Here is a 26,097-nt window from a genome sequence, read left to right as displayed (position 1 = left end):
CAAAGGTCCAAAAAGAGAGAGAGCGTTATTGATTTTCCTACAAAGCCTTGTGCTCCTCTTTAAACATTTGATGGAGAGCTTCTTACTGTTCTTCTGAGAAGGACGCCGTGTCCGAGAGTCATGAAGCAGGATAAAGACAAGTGTTAATTGTGGCATCGTTTAAAAGTGAGGGCGGGGATGTTGACCGCCAAGAGCTGGCAGGAAGCTGAGAGTCTGCCATTGATATTGCGGGAAGCTCAGAAAATCTCCACTCCCACTCACACCTTTAGAATGGCTCGCTAATGGGCTCCCACTCGGCTTGAAGAGCCTCTCTGGGAGCTTTTCTGACAATCTGCGGCAGATTGTACATTTATGTGTTTGTGCAGGAATGCGCCCTCTTATATGTGTCGTCACATGAATCATTTTGAGTCAGCCCAGCTCAGCCTTGTTTTTCCTCTTATTATATTTAGACCATCATAAAGGTGCAGCACGTGTGGGAGTCCACACAATGTGGAGGAATAAGAGTAGTGTTTGCGTGCGTCCAAGTGATGCCTGTCTCTCTCCGTGCAGGGCAAGCGTCTCCCTGCATATCTGTCTGCGGATGCTGAGGAAGGCGAGGTCTCCGATGATGACAGCGCCGATGAAATTGAGGACGACTTCAAGCTCAAGAGCAGTAATGTGAGGGCACACGTCCTAAAAACGTCAATGCTAGCTTTGTATGAATGCTAAAATTTACCCCTGTGCTGTACACCTGCACAATCAAACGTACTCATTACATGTCCATATGTGTATTCATTTAGAAAATTAATCTGATAGTGCTTTGCCAGTCTCAAGTGGGACTGTGAAATAGACAATTTTCGCATCAACAGCTTAGGTACCATGAACAAACAAACAACCGATGAGTGATTCTCCTGAAAGGGGTGCCAGCGATGGTGCCGTCACTTCGAGGGACATGATGTTTTCGTATTTAGAGCATAGAAAACCTGTTGAGGACCTTCTAAATACTTTTTTTTTTTTTACCATTATTAGAGCCCTGTAGACATGAAGTAACAACCCTATAGTTACCCTTACACTTGGATTACCCAATATAGTAGACATAATAATAGAAAATAAGCCAAATAAGATAAGATAGATTCACATGTCAGCACTGACAGCGTATTTCCTGCGGTTGCTATTGCCTGATCAATGTAACATGACTGACACCTAGAGACCAGTGTAGAATACTACTCTGCTGTCGCTGTTTGTGGTTAAGGAGAGACCCATGATGCACTTCAATCGCTTTATTAACTAACAGAGAACACATGCGGTGAACATTCACACTGGAGCTGCTGTCGGCCATTCACCACTAACCTGCTGCTGGCGCTCAGCTTACAGTGACCTCAGGCTTGCTGACGTCACACACACGTCACTTCCCAGGCCGTGCTCCTTAAAGGCGCACACAACAAATCACAGATGCTGTATTAGATTTCATGTCACATCTGCTGAATGCCTTATGTTTGTAGTTTTGTTCATTTTGCCAGTTTTATGGTTGAAAATGCTTAATTTAGACCAAGAATACATACAATTAGCTTAAATGTGCTTTTTGTTTCTAATAATGGACCATATTCCACCACAAAACAGCCATCATTGATTAATTCATTCATTTTTGAGCAGTGATTGAACCGCAATGTAGCGAAGGACAGCTGTATGAGAATTATTACTACTGATTCCCAAAGATCAACGTTTAATCGTGCAGATGCATGCATTATTAGGCCAATGTGCTTGGATCTTAAACAAGGGAAACACAAACCCTGTCATAGCATCTCATCCCTGCTCCTACTTATTGTTGATAATGCCTTTCCTGATCGTGCCCTCATGTATGCTGGGATACCCTCGTGTCTTGTTTCCCCTTATTACTGCATATATAAAGAGCCAGAGCACTACAGTCATTTGTCAGATGGTTCCCCTGTGTGACTAAATACGCCGTCGTTCTCCCATATTTAGCTGGAGGCGCAGGGCCGCAGATGCCACTTTGGATGATCGTTGCATTTTTAAAGGGGCGGTAGCAGGTTTCTATACTGACGAGAGCTTTTTATACAGAGCTCATTAAAGCACGACCAGATACGCATCTTTGGCTGTGTAGTGAAATTTAATGCCAGGGGCCTGAAATGCATGATAATTGCTTCCTTCCTTCTTTGATTGCCGCGCAACAAAACTATTTTTAATTGCGTCGGAGTGCAGAGTGCTGTGTAAGTGCAATATAATGAATTTGGGTGGTGTTGCCAAAGAGGGAGAATGTCCTATAGGGGTGTGATTTGAAGGTTGATTTGTTTATTTTGTTTCATTTTGCCAACTTGTCAAAAGTATACGGCAGTGTCAATCAAAACCGAGTATTATTACCTCTACCAAGCACAGAAAACAGATTAGAAAGGTGACATTATGTTTTCATCACAAGATTATGTGAAACTACATTTCAACAACTTTGCCAAAGATCGGTGTCATTGCATTTTGGATACAAGTGCTGACACTTACAGTCTGCTCGCAATAGCGAGACAATGCTAGCGTTGGGGTTCATGTTGCTGTCGTTCATGCAGATGGTGCCGGTGTGGTTATTTATTTCTGGGAGAAGCTAAAAGAGAAGCCTCTACTTGAATTGAGGCCAAATGGTGCAGTGACCCACCAGGTTGAGCAGCGGAGGGAAAAAATGCTTGGTGTGGGTTGCAGTTGGAACCATGCTCATTACTGACACCTACAGGACTGGAGTAGAACTGTATCACCATGTCATTATTTATCAACTTAATAAGTCAGATGGCTACATTTACTATCAATCCATTAGTTGTTTACATTTTTTAAATGTTCAGTTTAATGGCATTGCACTGGGGTCTGCAACGCGCGGCTCTTATATCCTTCTGCTGTGGCTCCAGCTGGTTTACGCTTCTGTGTAGTCACTACGGTGTCTCTGATGTCTCTCTGACGCCGCCACAAGCCTTCTCGTTTGGTGTCAGAGTTGAGTGTGTGCCGTGCGATTCTCTGTCAAAGTGCTAGGGGCAATGTTTTCTGGTGAGTCAACTCGGTGAGAAACCATGATGCTGGTCAACTATTTCACTTTTTAGCTTCCTCTGTCGCTAATGGCAACTAAAACGACATGGAGAGTGGCACTGGAACTGGAACTGGAACTAATCGATGTGTTACAATACTTGCGAATGTTGATCCGAAATTGGTGGCGAAGGCTTAAGAAAAGGCTTAAGAAACATGACTAACTGCCAGGTGGCAACGTGTGTGCCTCGTCACTCCGCCAGGAAGACAATACGCTTAAGGAAACGATACACCTTGCGTTACTTTCAATTTAGTGGGGTTTTGTGGCTCCATGTGGGATTTACAGTAATTTGGTGGAAATGAGCCCAAATGGCTCTTTTGATGCTAAACGTTACAAACCCCTGGAATAGTAGAAGCTCCCTGAATGTTTTGAACTCCTGTTTCAATCGAATTGTCTTGTATTGAGCAGAAGTGGAGACCTGCAAAGTATGTCATGCCAGCTTCTTGAGACAACAAACTAGTTGAGGCTGCATCAACAGCGCCCCTGCTGGTTGCAGCCAAGTACTGCACGCCAGGATTTTTTTATGCAGCTTTTTTAATGGATTTCATTATATATTGCAGGTGTGCCTAGTAAAAAATAGAGTGGAACCTTGGTTACCGTTATTAATCTGTTCCAGAAGGTCAGACTCTAATCAATTTTTCCCATGAGAGATGATGTACGTCCAATTAATCAATCCCAGAAAGCCAAAAATGTTAAGACAAAACACCAAAACATGTTTTTATAGTTTTACAATTATAGTTTTACATGCAGAAAACAATTCCAAATACATATAAAGGAGGAATGAAAAGGATAAATGAACATTTCAGGTTACTTTTAACTTAATTGAAGATGTGACTGTTCCCAAAGAGATAATATGGCGGTGAGATCAACACCTTCGTTTTCAACACCACCTACCGGTTTTGACATGAGTTATTTCTTGAATTCAGTAGTGTTTCTCACCTCAGTAACCCATTATTGGAACATTACTATTGAAACACTGTTGGATTCAAGATATAACTCATGACAAAACAGGAGGGTGGTGTTGAAGAGGAAGGTGTTGATCTTGCTGTCACATCATGTCTTTGGGAACAGTCATGTCTTCAATTTCTATGCATTTAGAATTGTTTTATGCACATACAAATATAAAAATGTGTTTTGTGTTAACATTTTTGACAGTCAGCTGCTGATGACATGGTAGACGGGCGACTTCCGGTTTCTTCCTGGTTACCTCTGTTATTCCTCGCAGGGAAACGGTCATCACCAAGTGGAGTCTCACATCAGGAAGAAACTGGACTCTCTCCTGAAGGAGTCTCGCATCGGGGACAAGGAAGACACTGACAGCTTTAGCATCAGAGCCCTGCTGAGGGCCACGCACCAGGGCCTCCAGAAGAACCTCCGCCAGGTACACTACCGCCGTCCGCTGCTGGCGATGAAAGCGAATAATGCTTGAAAACACATGAAAAACTAGGTCATCCCGAGAGTAAGCTGGATCCACAGCAGGTTATAATACGGGAGCTGCATGTCATGTAACATGTTGAAAAGCCTCCAAAGTGACGTGAAACCAAAAGTCTGCAGCCTTACTTAATATTTTATCTCCACTCTGCGCTATTTTTAGAAGCCCCCGTTTCCTGAATGCGGTTGGATGTGAGCAGGGTTTCCTCTACTGTCTTTTTCACTGCTGCTCCATTCCGTCTCCAGCGACATTCCTTCCTGTGTTGTTTTCCTTAATTATTACCCTCCCTCCTCTCCCCCATGTACATTCTGCTGGCTGACGTCCGATGCGGCCCCTCCAACTACAAAGTGATTCAATGTGGTTTTTAGGTCCCCGCCAAAATGCTCCTCCACATACAAACGCTCTTAGTGTGTTCCTCTGTGTGTTGTAGAGCTCCAGAGGGGTTCTGAAGAAATCCCAAAGCAGGTCCTTCATTACCACGCTCAAACAGAAGGTGAGCTTCATAGAAGGAGGTTTTCTTTCTTTTGTTTGAATTGATTTGTGTGGCTCCTCAAAGGATTCGTTAGGCGGAGGCCAGCTTCAGATTAGGTGCTAATGAAACACGAGGCATCAAAAAGAAAGAGGAAAAAAACCTCGAGGAGGGGGATGAGAAGTTTATCTTGGTGCTTTGGTAAAACACGCTAAAAACAATCGTTATCGGATTGACCCAAGTATAAGAAAAAACACATCCAGAGATTTTTACATGCAAACCTGCAGGTGGCGCCAAACGACTTCCCGCCGAGCTTTTCTTCCTGTCTCACACACGCCAGTGAAAAAAAAAACAAAAAAAGATACTCATATTAAGGGTGGTCTTCTATTCAGCTCAATATGGTTATTAAGTTTAGGCTCAGGAAATAGCTTTTGAACATTAATTTGAACCTAAATAATATTTAACAGGCCCTTTCAAATGAAATCGTAATTTATTTTGTCACTAATATTAAATGTAATTTACTTCAGTTTAACTTTATTTACTTTTCTTCACCTAAACTTGCATTTGATATACTTTACTATATGTACTTTTACTTTAATTTAAAAAAACTTTTTGTGATATTTAGTTTAAGTTTTTAAACATAAATTACCTTATTGATAATTTAATGTCACTTGACCTAAAGTAAATAGTCCTTAACACAGGAGTGTACAAGATTTTTTTCCACATTTTTAGCCACGTAGGGAAAAATGAAAGGATGCAACTTTGCCACTTTGATGTTTTGTAAAGCAACACATGTAGATATGCTAACAAGTTATATATATTTCAACAAAAAACTGCATCTCAGCTTTGTCAGATAAGTGAAAAAGCCTATTATTAGTATCAACTTCACTCTTTGCTTTCCACTTTTTTGTTTTTCTTCTCATTTTGTTTTCCATCCATTCATTTTCTATGCCGCTTATCCTCATTAGGGGCACGGGGGTATGCTGGAGCCGCGAGAGGCAGGGTACACCCTGGACTGGTCGCCAGCCAATAGCAGGGCACTTATAAACAAACAACCATTCACACTCACATTCATACCTATGGACAATGTAGAGTCATCAATTAACCTAACATGCATGTTTTTGGAATGTGGGAGGAAACCGGAGTATGCGGAGAAAACCCACGCACGACCTAACATAGAGAAAACGCACGCACGGGAAGAACATGCAAACTCCACACAGAGATGCCCAAGCAGAGATTCTAAGCCAGGTGTTCCCTATCTCCTGACTATGTGCCCAACATGCTAACCACTTGGCCCTCATTTTGTTTTATTTTATTTTATTAATAATATTAATAAAAACATAATTTTCTTTAATATTTCAACTCTTTGCTACTAAAATTAACTTATTTTTCCTTGCAATATTACATATTTATTTTTTTTTTTAAAACCCATTTTTTTTCTCGTTTTCTCTGTTTTTCTTTTTTAAGTTTCCAACAATTTCAACTTTCTTCTTGTCAATTTTCGTCTCTGAATTATGACCTTATTCCCGTAATATTTTGACTTGGTCACATTTTTTCAAATATTTTCCGCAACCTAATTTTCCAAAAATTACAACTCTATCCATTGTTTTGTCTGTTTCTCGTAAAAAATTGATTACAACTTAAAATGTTTTCTTAATAGTTTATATATTAATATCTTTAATAAAATATACGCATTTTATATTTGTCATTATATATTATACTTTCAGATTTTTATTTTATATTTTTTTATTATTATTTATTTTATATTGTTATATTCTTGTAAAATTACTGCTGATTGGTATTTTTTTTGCTGTTTTTTTTAATGATATTTTTAGAATGTGCGGCCACTAAAAAAAACAGCCACGGGCTGTACACGCGCCCAAGCCACACTTTGGGCACGCCTGCCTTAGCATAAATTGAGTCCTCATCCTTACTTTATATTCTTATATTTCATTTAATATTTCATCTAATATATCCTACTTTTTCAAAATGTATTATTTTTAAACAAATCTGACGTTACATGTCTCTGTCTTCTTCTGTTGCTATGTATTATTATGATTATCAACGTCTCGCTCTATCTAGAGTATTCACAACTGTAGCACCCAGACTCCGCTTTTTCGTTGTATTTCTTTACCCCCAGTTGCATACTTATGTTAACTATGCGTAATTTGCATCCTCCCACGCGTGTGCGCGTCTGTGCGTGTGTGCATCACCGCGTGTAACGACGTGCTGGCAAGGTGCCTCAACGCTGCAATTGTTGTGACCCGCGTCCTTTTCTCAACTGCTCCTCAGCTGGGAGGCACCAATCCACCTTATCAAACACTCACTGACAGTAATTACATAAACCTCAAAAAAATGTCCCCTTACATCAGCACACGCAAATTGAAGCGTGCATATGTGCTCATTATGGCTGACAGCTCTTTTTTTTGCCATAACATGCATTTAAATACAACCAAGTAAATGTGTGTTTGTGTGTGTTCGTGTTTGTGTGTGTGTTGTCCAGAGGCACTCCAAATCCCGGCTTACGTGCCAAAGCGTGGAAAAGGAGGAGGATGACCAGGAGACATCCGGGAGGGACGCTGGAGGACAGTTTAACAGGTGACTTTTAACCTACCTAATACAGCACAGGTTTGATCACTATTGACTGCTGGGAAGATGAAAGAAAGTGTGAGTGCATCCCTTCTCTTTTGTACTCAACTAATAGCAAAGCTACATTCAACTCATTTACTCACTACCCTCTTTGTTGTACCTTTTATTAGGTATATATGCAGGTTTACGATGCATGCCTTTGAAAATAAATTGATTTTCAAAATAAAAGTAAGACATTGGATGCCCAGTACATCAAAACACTGTCTTTTGTGCATCATATTGAGAGTATGTTATTATATTTTGATTGCCCTATTTAGCTCAATGAGTGTGTCGAAATATAAGAAAGAGAAAAGTCTGATGCAGCATTTATAGATTATTATTCTTGTTTTTTTATGTTTTTAATTATACAGGGTTCCTATGCAAGTGTGGAAAGGTATGGAATTAGATTTGATAAATTTCCAGGTCTGCAAAAATATGGAAAATGGAAACTCATTTATGTATGGACAAATATTCATGTTTCCAAGACTGAACTTAGCACTGTTCTGTTTTCTAAAAGGTAAAACTATGAATAACTAAAGCAGGCTTCATCGGTTCATGCTCAATGACTAGGTGGGGCAAGCGCTAGTCTGATACAAAGAATAGGTCTGCTTTCATGGATGATGAAAATATTCACATATAAGATGCTAAAATTAGAGGATATTTGCATTTTTAAATCAAAACCAATCAAATGCCAAAAATAGTTGTTGATTAATTGGATAATCGATCAATCATCACTTCATTGATTAACTGTTGCAGCTCTAATGAAACACATCTATTTATTGAGTCTGGAAAGAGTATGGAATTTTTTTAATTATACTGTATTGACCCAAATATAAGACAGTTCCTGCAGGATTTTGCAGGCTTTATAAATGGAAGTGTCTGATTCGCCTTTTTCAAAAAGTCTCGGCAAAAGTTTTAAGGCTTATTTTTTTCCACTAACATTGCATCAGCTTGGGACTTTGTGAATTTATTATCAGTGATGGACGTGTTCTTTGTAGCCCCAAAAAGCACAGGATTTCAACAAATTGATCAAAATATGCTTTACTTGCACATTAAACACAATTGTCAAGTATTTTAAATCCACTTTTCTTGAGAACTTTGGGAGAACTGTTGAGCTATAGTGATCCATAGCTGTGTGCTGTATAGATGTGGCTGGGCCATGCAGGGACACATTTGATTGGTTAGACCGGTCTTGTCCAAACTATGGCCCGCGGGCCAAACGTGGCCCACCATCCATTTTTAACTGTCCCGTATCAAAGCCTATACTCTACATGTAATTGACTACGGCCCGCACACACGTGCTTAACTGTTTTGTACTTCGTAGTTTAAACACTAGGTGGGGTTCCTGTCTTGAACAAGGCAGTTTCCACAAGGAAAGCAATCACAGCATAAAATTAACCAGAAATGGCAGAATCAAAGAGGATTGCAAGCGAGAACTATACGTGGATGTGCTTTCTATCAGGCTGAATCAGTGAACGACATTGTTCCCTTTCCACCAGGCGATGGCTCATGCCTGGGGAAGGTGTGCCGAATTCGGACGAAGACTGGTACATACCGCGATATTATCAGCCTGAAGAGAGAGGCTTAGCTTGGAGCTAATAATCCGAGCTAACGCTTTGCACCGTAGGCTACCTTCACGTCAGTGTGAAAAGTACAATTCCGACTTTCTCAAATGTGACTCATACGTTGTTTGTATGTATGCATGGAAAGGCGTGCTCTGCCAAGACTTGGGGAAAGGTACTCATAGGTGGAGACAAAAATTCTTCTTGTCATTCGAAAATGATTTTTAAAATCTGTCCAGTCACGCAGCTCACGTCAATGTCCCAGCATTCCTGGCTAGGACATCCACCCACATGCTCAATGGAACAGACGTTCCCCCACCAACTGCCATGTTCCAAATTCTTGTCCTCTTCTTTGTTAATCTTCCTTGCAAAATAATTTGGTTCAGCAAATGTTGACTCCGGTTGCACTAAATTACCACAAACACACAAATCGAGGCATATTTACGTTTGTAAACACACAGCAACGCGTGTGACGTTGTGTCTTGTGCACATGTGCGGCACTTCCCTACCTTGCATTAGTTGTTGTTGTAGTAATTTTGTGGTAGCCGTAGTATTAGCAGGAACACTGCCGGTGCACAACACTGACAAGTTGCATGCTTTGAGGAACAAAAGCAACACATGTCCACTTTTTAATGGAAAATGCAAATCCTTCAATAACTCATACATGAATTAATTAAGCAGTCAGTGCATGGATGCTTAACAGTTACAAACCAATGTACTAACTGTTTAGTAGACCACAGTTTTTCAATCCTTATTTAGGCCAGGGATGTCCAAAGTGTGGTATGAGGGCTATTGGCCTGCAGCTCCTTTTTTATTGGGTGCAGCACATAGTAGAAATATAATTAAACAAAAAACTCCATTAAAAATGTGGGAAATAGCGTTAAAGGCATTGAAAATGATGATTATTGGCCAAAATGTGCGGGGAAGTTGCGAGGCCGCACATAATTTGAGGGGATTCAAGATTCAAGATTCAAGAGAGTTTTATTGTCATGTGCATAGTAAAACAGCAGTTATACCATGCAATGAAAATCTTATACTGTTCATTCTCCCAAGAAAAGAAATAAAACAAATGACAGTACAGTCTCCTTTGGGACTTCTTCATAATTTGTTGGGTGTTGTGAGACCAGGTGAGGTCCTCGCTGATGTGTGTGCCAAGGAACTAGAAGGTTTTCACCCTCTCCACCTCAGTCCCATCAATAAACAGGGGTCTATGCGGCTCCTTTTCCCTTGTTCTTGGGTCAATGATCATCTCTTTAGTCTTCTCTGTATTGAGAAGGAGATTGTTATCACGACACCAAGCTATGAGGTCCGCCACCTCTCTTCTGTATGATGTTTCAACACCACCAGTGATCAGTCCGATGACTGTAGTGTCATCCGCAAATTTAATGATGCTGGTGTTGTTCTGGGAGGCCACGCAATCGTAGGTGAAGAGCGTGTAGAGGAGTGGACTCAGCACACACCCCTGTGGGGTCCCAGTGCTCACAATTCTTGAGCTGGATGTGCGATTGTGGACTCTGACTGACTGGGGCCTGCCTGTTAGAAAGTTAAACACCCAGTTACAGAGGGAGTGTTTAACTTTCTCACAGGCATGGTTTGGTCACAGGATTGGTTGAATTTGTGTGAATTGGCACAATCACAACAACACAATATCCTGGATGGTCTGATAAGAGGACCCTTTATGTACTATAACCTGAAATATTAGTATACAAAATCAACGACTTCTTTTTAATAGCTGTGAAATGATACCTGGTAGATAGCTTCTCGACAGTTTGACTGCTTCATTGATCACCATTATCTTAAAATTGGGCATGACAACTTTTCTCAAGCAGGTGTGATTGCTTCTTTCCAGGTCACTGGCGTGTGTGAGTGCCAGAACGAAAAGCTCTGACTTGCATTGTGCAACACCTGTTTTCATTTTTAAGGGTCTAGACTAGGGGTGTCCAAAGGTGTCCAAAGGCCGTTTGAGTTTGTTTTTTTAATTGGCCCTGGCACATTCTAAAAATATTTAACAAGAAAACAAACAAAAAAAAAAATTGAAAAATCAGCAGTAATTTTACATGAATAAAGTCAAAATATTAAGCGAAATGAGAAAACAAGAAACAAGTAAAAAAAATCTGAATTTTTCTCCAATAAATTTGTAATATTATGAGGAAGAATAATGTCATTTTAGTAGCATAGAGCTGAAATATTAAAGAAAAATATGTCATAATAAAAAATAAGTCATAATATTATGAGAAACAAACAAGACAAAATAATTTTTGGGAAATAACATTGGTGAAAAAGTTACAATATTATGCCAATAAAGTCAAAATATCATGGCAATAATGTCATAATATTTCAAGAAGAAAATTTACAAAAGGGGTCTCAAACTCGCGGCCCGCGGGCCATCTGCGGCCCACCAAAACGTACCTTGCGGCCCACGACTGGACATCCAAGAGTAGTGTAACTGCAACATCTGGGCAAGTGCAGTGTTACTTACATACCTACAGGGGCAAGTAAACACCAACACTAAACTAACAGTGGTGTTATCACATGGACTGGGGGAGGCGTGGCCCTTTAGCGTTATTGTGAGCCATGTATTGTGAATTGTATCATATCGTGAGGTACCCTGAGATTCCCAGCCCTACTACCAATACTTGATGCGGCCCAGCCTCACCCAGACTCTACCTCCAGTGGCCCCCAGTAAAATTGAGTTTGAGACCCCTGATTTACAAGCAAAAATGGGGGAAAAAAAGAGCAAGGAGTTGATACTAATAATAGGCTTTTTCACCAATACCGCAAAGCTGAAATGCAGTTTTTTCTTGAAATCTATAAAACTTCTTAGCATATTTACAAACTATCAAAGTGTCCCTTGCATCCTTTCATTTTTCACTATGTGGCCCTCACTGGAAAAGAGGGCCACCCCTGCTCTAGACCAGTCAGATAATAATTCATTATTATCAATACCTGTCTTGGCTGATTGGATAGGAGAAATGACATCTTTCTACTGCTTCATTGTGATGGCGTGGCGTCAATTTTAACGTACCAAATATGTTTTTTTGCCCTAAAAGTGGCTACTGTAAACCCCAGCATTGTTATTGTTGTAAAGGCAGATTTTTAAAACTCTTAGATCTCATTAGATGTGCAAGTGTACTTAATAATTTGCAACAAATATTCCCACATTTCCTCGTGCACAATATTAGGAGTCCACATCGCTGCTTGTTTGTGCAGCCAGTGTCCCTGGTTGCATATTTATGATCTGCAAGTTCTGGCGCAATGGTGGCTTCCCCATGTGCTTGACTTGCACATCCAGTCACGCAGCGCCTCATGCTGCCTGCGTCTTCTCTGTTTTTGATGCTGTGTCCTGCCTTCCCAGTCATTCTGCTCCTTCCTGCTACACTTTGTCACACTTGAAAAACAGACTTGTATGATTTTACTCTCCTGGTTTTTTCCACTCATGTTATCATTTGGCCGTTGTTTTAGGGGAGGAAGGAAGAGGAAGACGATGAAGCTGAGCCGGGATCTGTCAAACCTGGTGGTGTTCACCAACTCTGTTGCCTCACAGGAGTGCCTGAATGAAGGTGGGACGCCTGGCAGATAATAGTGGCACTGCAATTTTAAAGCCCCTGTCTTTAAAGCGCCTCACCCTTGTTTCTCTTCAGGTACGCCTGGTGATGTTCTGTCATTCAGCGAGACCAGAGCCCAGTCTCTGGTTAATCACAGAGCGGAACAGTTCCTGGCTTTCAATCAGAGGCAGCTGTCACGAATTTATCCCTCGGCATACCGCATCGACTCGTCCAATTTCAACCCCCAGTTCTACTGGAACGTTGGCTGTCAGCTGGGTAAGACAGCCGCCTGTCCGCCTGCGTGGTGACAATAATATAATCACAGACCTTTGACGTCGCGTATGGACTAAAGTATTGGGACAACGTACTCTTACTGTCTCACCTTCCCTGTTCTATTTCAGCCTTAAAGGTGCTTGTATTATTATTGTATTATTATATTTACACACCAAACTGGGAACAGAAAAGGCACTTAAACTAAACCAGGGGTGTCCAAAGTTCAGCCCGGCGGCCATTTGCAGCCTGCAGCAGCTTTTTTATTGGCACGTGGCACATTTTATCAAATATATTTAGATTTTCAAAATATAATAAAACAAGAAAACTAAAAAAAAACCCAGCAAAAATGGAAAAGATCTGCAGTAATTTTACAAGCATAAAGTCAAAAATATTAAGACAAAAAAGTTGTAATATAACCAGAATATTATATTGGTTTTTTTGTAGCATAAAGTTGAACTATTAAAGAAAAGTTGTAATTTAATATTTAAAGTCATAATATTATGAGAAACAAACAAAACGAATAAAGTTGTAATTTTTGGAAAATTAAAGTCATACTATTACGAGAAGAAAATTTGCAAGCAAAAATGGGGGAAAAAAAGTGAAATTGCTGTGTTGTGTAGTATGCCGGTTAATAAATCACCATGAGGTCAAACAGAGCGACATTTTCCTTTTCACTTTCTCATGCACTCCTAATCATGAGTCATTCAAGTTCATTTTAATTTAATTTAACGTTCATCTTTTCCTTTCAGTGGCCCTCAACTACCAGACAGAGGGCAGAATGATGCAGCTTAACAGGTCAAAGTTCATGGTGAATGGAGGTATTGGCTACGTCCTCAAGCCCCCACCCATGTGCAAAGGTACTACAACACACATGTACACTGTTGGAATGTCATTTCAATATATTGGGAGGTATATAAGACGTGATAGCAAAGCAAAGGGATGGTTCAGCTCCCGTGATGCTGCGTTTAGTGTCATGTTACTTTTGTCGGTGTGTCTGCCCAGTAGGGAACAAGCCGAGCATCCTCGGTGTGCTTATATCACTGTATGGAGTTATGCCGTACATCAAAGCTGTGATGTCCTGCATCCCCTGTAGGGACTTTCAACCCATTTAGTGATGACCCACTTCCAGCTTACCCCAAGAAACAGCTTGTTCTTAAGGTCATTAGTGGACAGCAGCTGCCCAAACCTCCGGATTCCATGCTGGGGGACCGTGGAGAGGTACTCAACCACACATACACGTATTTTACACGTATCATTTGCCAGTAAAAAGGAATTATATTGTTGACAAGAATGTGCAACCGATGGAGACAACATTCCGTAGAATGTCATGTATGCTCATGGGACACTTCATTAGGTACATCTGCAAACGTAAATACATCCAATACAAGAGCCAAAATGGCTGCCCTTACAAAATGTAAATAATAAGGCTGTCAAATATGATGCTATTAGCTATTTGTTTTTTTGCGTCATTAACTCACGTGCATCAAGGCAAACCACGCCTCTGTTTTGATTGAGGGAACGGTGTTTCACAAAGAGCCCGATGCTCCTTTCTAACTTTATTCTGACCCGAACACATCAACAGCAGTGCAGTTCCAACACCATATATGTACTGTATCTCCAACTCACAAACATGTCTTTCTAATCCTTTCTCCCTCGGAAGGACACTTATTCATTCTCGCGACACGGCCACCGGGTGCATTCACCAACACTCCGATCATCACCACATCGTTGTTACGCATGTATGTGTGGTCTAAATAAACAGAAAGACAATAAGATGTTGTTATCACTCACTTCGTACAATTTGCTGCATTTACGTTTGCTCGGAAACAGTGAATTCATCTTTAATTACGTGGTGTTTTTGAATGCAACCCCATGGTTAAAGTGTGATTCAAACGTGCTACTATTATAGAGACGAGTGTTAAGCAAATAGATTTTCAGACAAGTTTGGTATCTTTTAGCGTGATTTAAATGTTCAGTTCATTTGGAGCTGTTAATACATACAAATATATATATAATCCTGTTTATTTGTCTTTCTGTCAATAAAATACAGTAAATTTCAGACATCGTTGCAAATGGTGATTAATCATGACTAATTAATTTGATTAAAATTTGTGATCATTTGACAGCCCTTGTAAATAACATTGCAATATTAATTTACAATGTAAAATAAATAGTGATAGATTTATTTATATTTATATGCAGTATATTTGTATATTTATACTTATGTATTTTTTCTTTTTTTATATATGTTAGGCATGCTTAATGTTAAGTTCCGTTAGAGCTCCACAAAAAGGAAACACTCAAGGAATGTGATCGTTGCATGACTGTTCATTTGATTATTATTCCAGATTATTGATCCATTTGTGGAAGTGGAGATCATTGGTCTGCCTGTTGACTGCTGCAAGGAGCAGACAAGAGTGGTTGATGACAACGGTAAGCAAAAACACACTAGTTGATCATTTTTCTCATTGGTTCACTTCAAATGACTCACCCCTCTGTCCTTTTTGTTTTTTTTTATAGCCATATTGTATGTGTTACATCATTTAGGTCTTGTCTTTATGTTTTATAATGCCTTGATATTATGTTCTGACCTTTTCACTGTGTACCATGCAACCTTTTGAGGCTATTAACTTCAAGTCATGCCATACACCAACAGACTGTAGCTTGTTTTTTTTCTCATCCATTACTTGGCTGTGTGTAGTGTATGTTGTACTATAGATAGAAAGATATATAGATACCGGCGGGTTCACCAAAAGTCAGATCAACTAATTAAACGGAGCTGATCAGAGGCAGCCAGTGGTGACGCTGCGTAAGGGGCAGTGCACCAACAGATGCCGGTGTTTTGAACGTTATATTTAATGCAGTGTAGTGATTTTTTTTTAAATCATATGATCATTTTTTAAAGCCATTCGAACGGAGTAGACATGTATTTTAGCTGCCCAGCCTACATGAATGTACATGACACAAAACAAATTTCTTGCATGTATAATATATTGTATAGTCTCTTAAAATAAAACAAAAAAAAGAAAATACCAATTTCTACAGATGGCACTTTCAGTCTTATTTTTTTGTGAGCCTTACAAATGCAGTTGGCAAAAAAAAAAAAAAATTAGAATACTATGAATACAAAAAATGAAACGAAAAAATAACAAAGACGTTTCTCAAGGTTCCTTTTTTGTGATTTAACATGCATGTTTGGACATACAGAAAAATCTAACATTTGTATATACTGTAAAATGGCTAAGAAAAATAAATGTGTGTTTTATTCATATGTGTGTGTGTGTATTTTATATGTACTTGTGTATGTATATGTAGTAAGAAAAATGTGTGTTTTATACATATACATGTATATGTATAAAACATATAATATACAAAAAAATATATATACATATATATGCATGAAACACACATTTTTCTTAGCCATTTTAGAGCTATTCCCCTTTTTTAAAGTACATTCTGTGTACATTGAGTATCTGTACCTTCTCCATAGGTTTCAACCCCGTGTGGGAGGAGACGCTGTCCTTTACGCTCCACATGGCTGAGGTGGCTTTGGTGCGTTTCCTCGTTTGGGACCATGACCCCATCGGGCGAGACTTTATTGGCCAACGGACTGTCGCCTTCAGCAGCCTCATGCCCGGTTTGTTTGTCCGTGATTCTTCATTGTTTGCATGTGAAAATGTGAGCAATTGACATGAACTTTCTACTGAGGATGCCGCTTGTCAAATATTCACTGCCGGGCCCATCATAGCTTGAATAGTTCTCCCAATTAGACAGACTCCTTAAGAGATGATGTCACGTTTAAATAAATGTTTCCTCTTAAGGCTGCAGGGTGCATTTTTGTGTTGATTTGATTTGTTTGACATCTTGTCCTGGGAGGTTATTTCTGGCGTTGTCTTGGCCTCACTCTCCTTTTAAATCTCTCGCCAGGATACAGACATGTCTACCTAGAGGGTCTTACTGAGGCGTCCATCTTTGTGCACGTGGCCGTGCATGACGTATATGGCAAAGTGAGTATGAAGCGGGTGTTTAATTTTCCCCCATATGAGCCACTTGACTCAATATATTTTGGAAGGAAGGCCTGAGGGGAATGCGCTTTTCTCAAAAGTGTTCCTCTCCACTTGGATCCTTTGTCTTTCTAGTGGAGTCCTCTAGTGCTGAATCCCAGCTTTACCATAATGCACTTTCTAGGATCTAACAAGGTATCTGGATGTGTGATGCTGCACCAACTAGTCAGTGCATGAATACAAAATGCAGTTTGTGTTCATATTTAATTGTGTTTGTGTTTGACATTAAACCCCCGAGTCACATAGAAAGCTTGCAAGGTTTATTTGATTTATTTTGCATGCCTGCATAACCTACACTGGCTTTTTGCTTTTGTTGTGGCATCTAAAAACACAAGGGGGCCATCTATTGGTAGTACATATAAATGCATGTAAATACAGTACATCATTACAGTAACAAAATTCCCAGTGTCTTTTGTTTTTCTTACTATTCTCTACCACTGTTCTCCAGGGAAATCAGCTGCGAGGTATCCGGGGTTTGTTCAACCGCTCTTCCAAGTCCTCTGTGGACACCACCGCCACAGGTCTTCGCAAGCGTTCCATTAGTGATCACCTCCTCCGACGCACGGCCAGTGCCCCGGCGAAGGGTCGGAAGAAGACGAAAATGACGCTGTCCGAGTCTGTGGCCTCAATGTCGGACCACAAGAACGCCGCCGGCCTAGAGGCCGTGGAGGAGGGCGTGTCAGGGAAGGAGCTAGTGGTGGAAAAACAGCCCCAAACCCGGGCCCCCCTCACCCACAGACCCCTCTCCATGCCTTTAGACAGGCTTCTGCAAGGACAGCTCACCCTTTGCTCTGGAGAGAAGGAACAGCGAGACATGGGGGCAGATGCAATCATTGGTGGGTATTTAACATGCACATAATATACTGTACATATTATAATTACCATTTATGTTTGAAATACTACTATTTTACTATTAACATTGCAACATAGCCAGGGTTTTTTTGTCTCTGACGTAATACAGTAGAACCTCCAAAGTCAGATACCACGAAATCGGGGGTGTCCACTTTGAGGCCATTTGTGGGCCGCAGCTTGTTTTTTTATTGGCCAGCAACACCAATAATGGAAAAAAATAGCAAAATGGTGTAATGTAATGTTTGGTCCGAACCACCCGGATTCTCTTTAACCATTGAGTTAAAAAATCAGTTTAACAATGAATTTTATTTGGAGTCAATACAAGCAGTCGCAATGCCAGAGCTGGAGAGAGTGGTCAGCCACCTCACCAAAGTCTTAGCAAAGCCCGAGCGGTCTCTAAAGTGAAACTGAGTTAATCTTCCTCATAAGCTCTCTGTAGAGGCGGCCCCATTGACCAGGAAACTTCCTGTTATCGGTTTATTGGTTTGATGGTCTGACCTGGCTTCAACCAAGAGACAGAATTGTGACCCATAATGAAATGAAAGGTCCTGTCCACACGGAAACGTTCCATGTTTGTTTTTGTTTTTTTGCAGGTTGAAAAAAAATGTGCGTCCGCACTGTCCTATTAGTAGTTGCATCCATGGGTGAAAACGAGGTAACACAGAAGGCACACCTACCTGTGGTGCTGTCAACAGATGCGCAAACAGAACCACGTGACACTAAAACTGTAGAAGAAGAAAGAACGCAGGCACATAAAGTCTATCATCTTCCGCTTTCCAAGGCTTGTCTACACTGACGACGAAGCGGAAGTACTTCTGCGAGTCGTATCAGAGCATAAGACAAAAAATATCAGGATAATCAACTGGGGTGAGTCATGCCAGTTGAAGTATTCAGATATTTGTCGGCTTGTCACTTCAGGTCAGTAACGCGACGGAGCGGTGACATCATCATTTTCAGAAAGCAGCGGTTTGCTTGTCTACAGGATTCGATTATCCCATTTGATTCAATTAGCTACACAAATTCCAGATTATCTCAGTCTGGGAGCGTTTTTCAAAAAATGTTTCCCCCCTTTTTATGGTGATTTTTGTGAAATAAAGTGTACAGAGGACGCTACACAAGATGTTAGAGCAAGACACTACACTGCATGCGGTGATCGCTATAGGCTGCAGTAGTACGAGCCACAGGTGGTCGCCGTTGAAAGGCATTTATCGGGATTTGCCTATCACGTTATTTTCCAGGGAAATCAGACGATACTGATCGGTATCCGATCGAGCAGAGCATCCCTAGCTAAAACAATAAAATACTTTGCCTTTTTGACTTTTGCGTGTGGACAGCCCCTAAGTGTGTGTGTGTGTGTGAGATAATTAAAAAGAACAGGGTGTATTTGTTCCAAGTGAAAGGTCTTGCGATCTTGTGTTATTTCTCTATTGTAAACAAATATGTTGCATTACTTATCCAAAACAGAATGGAAAATATTCCATTCCCAACAGTTAACTGAAATGTTGATACTAATACATAATAATAATATTATTATTGCCCTAACATCTAAATTTAGAGTTCCATCAAATATTTAAAAAATAAGCCTCAAATGTTGGAGGTTGAATTATGGCTGTATGAGACTTCAGCATATGTTTAGGATTTCAAGGATTAACTCCACACTCTCATGTGTTTTGCTTTTTCTTTGTCTTTTTTTTAATATAACGTTTTTTTGAGAAGTGATGGCAAAAGAAAAAAATGTGTCAATAACCATAGAAACGGAAGATGACGTGGTAATGATAATGAAGTGGTAATGATAATAATATTAATAATAATGTTAATAATAAGAAGGGAATGTGTGCCCCAAAGTATGCTGTTTAGTGTTAAATAACATGAATAGACTCACCAATGTGATTCATATTGTATTTGTTTTTCTACAACAATAGTATGTTAAAATTGAACTTAAAACATCGCCTGTACAGTTACTAAATTTATTAATAGATTATTTCTATTTTCAGCATTTCGCACTATATTTGTTTAGAAATACAACCAAATCTTGAGGATTGTGTTGCTTCCACTGTACTGTGCTTCTTTTTATGCTCATGATTACTAGAGCTAACTTAATCTCTAATCCTAATCCTTTACTTAAAAAAAAACAAACCCTAAACGTTTTGTGCAGTACTGACTGACTACCGCCTGCTCTCCATGATGCCTTAACATTGCCTTTTCTGTCCCATCTTCATTTGCTGTGCTTCTTTATAGTAGAGAACTGACTAGGATGTTCCTGCAGGTAATCTGAAATGCCTCTTGTCTGAAGGTTGCATCGTTCAAAAACATACCAGTGTCGCGTCTTCCTGGTGTATTCTGATTTGCCCCTATTGCATTCATGGTACCTACTCGGCTCGCCATTTGCATTTGCTATTTGCTACTTACATTGTGTCAACCTTGAATAAAGTCCCCTCATCCTTTCATGCCCCCCCCCCAGGGTGGCCCACCTCACTATTTGAGAAGCACTGGTTTAGTACTAATTGAAGGTGGAAAACCCACTGACTCTGCTCAAGGCGAGAAGAGTGGTACTCTGTCATGGAATAGGGCCATTTGAAAGTGGTATAAGAAGTATATCGCTGTGCCATTTGATCCCATTATTAGCAATACCATTTGAACATATCTTTCCCAATATGATGTTTGCAAACATGGACTCTCCAAAGCCTCATTTTCCGTTGTACGTGGTGATCCATCTGTCTGTGGTTTGCATTGTATTGGCTGGACGGTTAATTGTGGTCATTGCTATTGGTTGGATGGCTTCGTGTCCTGCATCAAATTAAAATGTCTATCATCATATTTGTTAATGTTGAAATATTTGCATCCACAGGAACTTACCACTTCGACAGACCTAGGTCTTCCTCTGTGGATCTTCTCACAAAGTCATCAGCCTCTAACGGGGAAAAGATCCAATCCCCTTCTAAGACATACAACAATTGGAAAAAGGATCTCAACAAGCCACAGGAGGCCTCTTACCTGGTTATCGGTGAAGGTAGCATAAGAAATGAGGAGGACTATGTGAACTACCAGGCAGGTAACAATCGAGTCAACCAATTTAAGAGCCAATCTGTAGGGACCACCAATAACCAGAGTAGATCAGATAAACCAGAAATATCTTCAACCAGCACCACGTTCACAGTTGCACCTTCAGTGTCCTCGTCCTCCTCCTCTGCTCCTTCCTCCACGGCTCCACCTCTTTCCCCGATCAGCATGGACCGCAATGTGAAGAGTCCTACCTCTTTGCACGACAGTACCATCTCCAGACTCATTGATGCCATGTCCTTAGGCAACGACCAAGACTCACAAGGCTCTATATCTGCTCTCATTGGTCAGTTTGAATGCACTGACCAAAACAGCTCCTCTCATGATCATATCCTTGCTCATCAATCCACACTTTTGCCTTCTTCACCTCGTGAGCCACAAGATTTCAGGTCCCCAGCCAAGAAAGCCTCCCCTTCAGAAACAAACCACGTCACCATTTCACCTTGTGAGATATCCAAAGGAAACACAGGCCTCTTCTCCAGTCCAGAAACTGCTGACCTTGAGGAGGTCTACACCATCCTGGACGAAGAGATGCTTTCGCCTGTGTCAGTGTACAACCTGAAGAATCAGACAGTTCACGTTCAGGCAGATAAGATGGCTTCCTCTCCCGTAAAGGTGTTTCACGGTTTAGGGAGTGGACACAGTAGCATCCGTTGGGATGATAGTCCCACAAAGGGAAGAAGAAATGAAGATCCCAAGGAGTCTGAGGAGAGTATCTATGAGGAAGTGTTTGACCCACCCATTCCTATAAGTAAGCAACAGCGAAATAGTACTCAAAGATGTAATTTTTCATCCAGAAACAACTCCACCACAGAGATGGAAATAAATGTTGATGATGATCCAACACCAAGACATACATGGGAGACACTCACAAGTCCTACGAAACAGAATGCTATTTACCAAAACGAGTCCACTCCGGAATACACCCAACAGAAACATCATCTTCCATATCGTGAGCCTCTTCAGGAGTACCCAATGTTTTCAAAATGTTCCTCCCCACAGAGTTCCCATCAGCTAATAAATCACCAGTCCAGCATCCAGTCTTCGCTAATCCACAGGCCTATAGACTCTAAACCCCGCAGATCAAGACCAATAAGTCACAATGGCTACCCGAGTCCTCAAAACACTCCAATGGCTTTTCAGTATAACAGATCTTTCACACCACAAAGAGGCCACAATGGGAATCTTCCTCCAGGAAGACAGGGGTATAGAGCCATGGCGCATGAAAGGAGCTTCCACAATGGGTTGTCCTCTGAAAGTGTTCCTATTCACTCTGTGCTAAGTACGTCGACAGCAAGAGGCCTTTCCCCTTCTTCAGATAGTGAAATGTTGTACAGCCATGTGGACTATGGTGACATTGCATCCTCGCCAGTGTGGGCAGCCCCTTCAAACTCAAAAGCTTGCTGCCAAACCCAGTCATCCATTCCCGGGAATTCATGGAACCAAAAGGTTTCTGGGCTCCAAGTGCAGTCTGACACCAGAGTTCCAAAGATTTCAACTCAACGATCTTTATCGACTGTTGCCCAGTCGAGTAACGCTGATTCCGCAGTCAACACTCCATGCAAGTCCAAGTCCTTGGGAGACCTGACCTCTGAGGACATTTCATGTAACTTCCAGAGCAAATACCACATCATTAGTCGCAGTTTTATCACTCCTCACATGAGGAAACAAAAGAAGATGGGAACCACAGTGGGAGGAGGAACTTTCCAGTCGCAATCTTGTGACCCCCTGACTGAACAGTTGCGTAAACTGGTCAGTCTGGACGGAGAGGATACAGAAAAAGAAATGTCCCATCAGGAGGTTAAATTCCCACTGACAATGAGCATAGATTCCTCTACTTCCCAGGATATTGACGACTCCCCTCCACTTCTAACTCGTCGTCTGTCCTCTCGTAGCCAGAGCCGAGTGCGACACATCAACAGCCGTGCCCGAGAAAGACAGCAAGAAGCCCAGAAACCACGATCTGGCATCACGGTTAACAGCACCACCAGCATGGGTGGGGTTGTTTTGAGGAATAAACCGGCCTTACAAAACCCTGCTGTTAACAGACACTCTACTGGCTCTTACATCGCAGGGTACTTAGACCAACTAGAGGACAGGGGACTTCCTGAGGGACGTTGTACATCTTTATGCTACGCAAACGGCGATCTACGCGATGATTCTTTTCCCCCTTCAGATGTCTCATGCTTTTCGTCAGAGCCAGAAGTCTACTTTCTGCTTAGACTTTAGCTTGATAATAAGCTAAATCTTGGGACTCCTGGGAGGTTTCAAAGGAATACAAACTTTTCTCCATATCAAAATTACCCCATTCATATTTCTAATGATATATGCAGTGTCTCCCAAACATTAGTACACACCACATAGTTCGACAATATCTTCTCAAGTGACATACTATAGAAAATTGGATATAACTTATAGTAGTCGTCAGTATAGATTTGCTGTCCTCTGAAAATAATTCAACACACTGAATAACTGGCGACACAAGTGAGTCCACTTCACAGTGAACATGAACCAAATTGTGTCCAAAGTGTGAACGTTTAATGTGAGCACCGAGCACTGCCTTAATCCTCTTTGACATTCACCATAGATTCACAGGTTGCTACTGGAATCTTCTTCCACTCCTCCATGTTGACATCACTGGTGGAGCTGGTGGATGTCAATGAACCGCAGTTTCCCAGTGCTGGCAGCACTCATGCAGTTCCAGACAATGACTACCGCCACGATACTTGACAGTAGATGAGACATAATTATCTTATTACTCACTTGTGGTACCAGATATTTACACAATAATGACAATAATGTGTGTTGAGTCATTTTCAGTGGACGGTAAATCTATACTGCTGTACAAGCTGTACACCAGGACACCTCAATAGGCGGTGCCACTTATTTGTGGCCCCCGAACTGTTCTTCCTTCACTATACATTTTGTTTGGATCAGTACATGTATACCGGAACTTGGCATGCTTAATATGCCAGGAGATGGTAGCTGTGATGGAGATCTCCACTTTCAAACGGCATTACAACGCATAGGATTTTTAAGAGACATTTCCTCAGCATTCAGAGGTAAGAACAACAACACTAAATGCACTGAAATCATAATATGAAGCTGAAGGGTCCTATGATTTCTGAGTTAAGGGAATCGCGGAATTGCCTTATAAAAACGGAATCTACTGTTAAACACAGAGTCTCGCGGAATTTGACATTGTGAGGAGAAGGAACATTTGTGTGGGGAAAATATTTCCCCAGCGGACCACTCATTCATCATTCATGGCTCCCTCCTTAACTAAGCAACACGTTGAAGTGGCCACCTGTGCCCACAACAAGCTAAAACTCAACTCTGAAGCGCTGACATCACTTCCTGTCCACCATTGATTCTGCTCCCTGTCTTATTTTCTCTGATTATATCTACTATATTGGGTAATACGAACGTAAAGGTGATGATGTGGGTGTTATTTCAAGTCTACATGGCTCTAATAATGGTAAAAAAAAAATTGAAGATCGCAAACAGGTTTTCTATGCCATAACTATGAAAATATTCCATGTATAAAGCAATGCTACTTTGCAGAAATTAAGTTTTCATGATAAACGAGAGATTACTGTGTAGGGGTGCTAGTTTGTGTCTCTAGAGGGCTCTAATAGTGTTTTAAAAAAACTGTACTTAAACAGGTTGTCTGTGCTGTAACTATGAAAATATTCTATACTTCTTGGAAATTCACTTATCACGGTCGGGTATGCAAGCAATTAGCCGCGATAAATGAGGGATGACTGTTATTTGAGAACTGGCAAAGGGCACATTTACCATATAATAATTTTTTAAGCCTTTTTGCAAACAACCCCATCCAACCCCCTACCCTACCCGGAATCCAGCAGGCCATGTAATTGAGGACCCCTGCTCTGTACACTGACTACTCTAAAGTATATCTAAGTTTCATTTCTGTAGTATTGTCCCTTGAGAAGATACACCGTAATAAAGTAGTTGCTGAAATGTAAGGGGTGTGCTCACTTCAGTGAGATACTGCATATACAGCATCGTTCAGTCCGGCAGCATGATTTTCATGTACGAAGTGTCTACAGTTTAATAGTTAAAAGTTATTCTCGTCTGGCAGTGCATTGTTGATATTCTGCTTCATGTTTAAATGTACTTGGGAAGGTGGATTGTCTCCAAAAGGTGCGTGTTATTTTTGTCCCTGTGGCGTCCTGTCCAAACTGACTATGAAGCAAAAAAAAACCCCCAAAAAAACAAGAATGGGTTTTTAAGCAGAATGTGTTTCTTTGTATCAGTCGAATGTGTTGTTAAAAACAAAAGGTCATCGTCATGAAAGTCTTCCTTCTCTTTCAAGAAGTGTAAATAGTTCTGCCGTTGTCTTGGATCCAGTTCTGACTGTACCTGAAGTGTATGTTTGTGCATGTTACCTGTGAACATGTCAAGCATGACTATGCACCTGTTTCTACTACAAAAGATGTTGCACCAACCCAACACGTTTTGCACAGAATCAGCACTGTTGCTTTGGGGAGGATGAAGGCTCATGTCGGGTGCAATTAAACATATAAACTTCTGTGTTTGGACTTGTTGCTCTTTATGATTTAGAAATGTTGAATAACGAAAATAACATTGAAAGATTTGGAACGTAAAGCCTCTTATTTTTTTAATTGCTTTGATACAGAATACAAACTATCTCTTGTTGGTTCTGGTGATTTTATTTTATATAACTCAAATGGAATGCAAATATAAAAAAAAAAAAAGAGTAAGGTCGAGGGATGGGGTGTAGCAAAGCTGTAATTTTTATTTTGGATTGTTTCAGTGTTAGAACATCTTTTTTCTTTGTATTGTTGCTCATCAGAGGACTGTGAGCATTTTCCTACCAATGCAATAAAATGATTGAAATATTTGATTTCATCTGATGATGTTTTGTCTTCAAAATATTTAACATCAATTCCTGAGAATTTCAGTGAAAATCAGGGGTGCCACAAGACCTCGCGAGATTAAAACGTGACAGGATTTCTCGTTCAGAAAAAAAAAATGTCTCATGGGCACTAGTCCTGGGCCGATCATAAATACATTAATTCATGACGATGAATAGATGAAAATGAACTAGATCATTTTGCTGGTCTCCATATATTGCCGTATGCATGTAAACAGGCAGGAAGAGGTTTCACT

At 40.6% G+C, this 26,097-nt stretch overlaps 1 protein-coding gene across 2 annotated transcripts in view; it reads left to right on the top strand.

The window, feature by feature from the left end:
* plch1 (phospholipase C, eta 1) overlaps window positions 1-25,831 on the top strand; it is a 71,837-nt gene extending 46,006 nt beyond the window's left edge. Inside the window, exons 10-23 of one of the 2 annotated variants that reach the window (XM_054794562.1) lie at window positions 550-657; window positions 4,281-4,436; window positions 4,918-4,980; window positions 7,460-7,554; window positions 12,609-12,706; window positions 12,788-12,967; window positions 13,714-13,821; window positions 14,058-14,182; window positions 15,313-15,397; window positions 16,455-16,601; window positions 16,892-16,971; window positions 17,104-17,163; window positions 17,477-17,864; window positions 20,729-25,831. In XM_054794562.1, the coding sequence (XP_054650537.1) occupies window positions 550-657; window positions 4,281-4,436; window positions 4,918-4,980; window positions 7,460-7,554; window positions 12,609-12,706; window positions 12,788-12,967; window positions 13,714-13,821; window positions 14,058-14,182; window positions 15,313-15,397; window positions 16,455-16,601; window positions 16,892-16,971; window positions 17,104-17,163; window positions 17,477-17,864; window positions 20,729-23,169 (4,134 nt within the window). In that variant the 3' untranslated portion in view covers window positions 23,170-25,831. The remainder of the gene's footprint in view (window positions 1-549; window positions 658-4,280; window positions 4,437-4,917; window positions 4,981-7,459; window positions 7,555-12,608; window positions 12,707-12,787; window positions 12,968-13,713; window positions 13,822-14,057; window positions 14,183-15,312; window positions 15,398-16,454; window positions 16,602-16,891; window positions 16,972-17,103; window positions 17,164-17,476; window positions 17,865-20,728) is intronic. The other variant, XM_054794563.1, reaches the window with a different exon arrangement.
* The last annotated feature ends 266 nt before the right edge of the window (window positions 25,832-26,097 follow it).

Source organism: Dunckerocampus dactyliophorus, chromosome 12 (assembly GCF_027744805.1).
Source record: "Dunckerocampus dactyliophorus isolate RoL2022-P2 chromosome 12, RoL_Ddac_1.1, whole genome shotgun sequence".
Taxonomy (NCBI): domain Eukaryota; kingdom Metazoa; phylum Chordata; class Actinopteri; order Syngnathiformes; family Syngnathidae; genus Dunckerocampus; species Dunckerocampus dactyliophorus.
The sequence above is the reverse complement of the archived record's forward strand: the minus strand, read 5'-3'. Positions and strand labels throughout refer to the sequence as shown.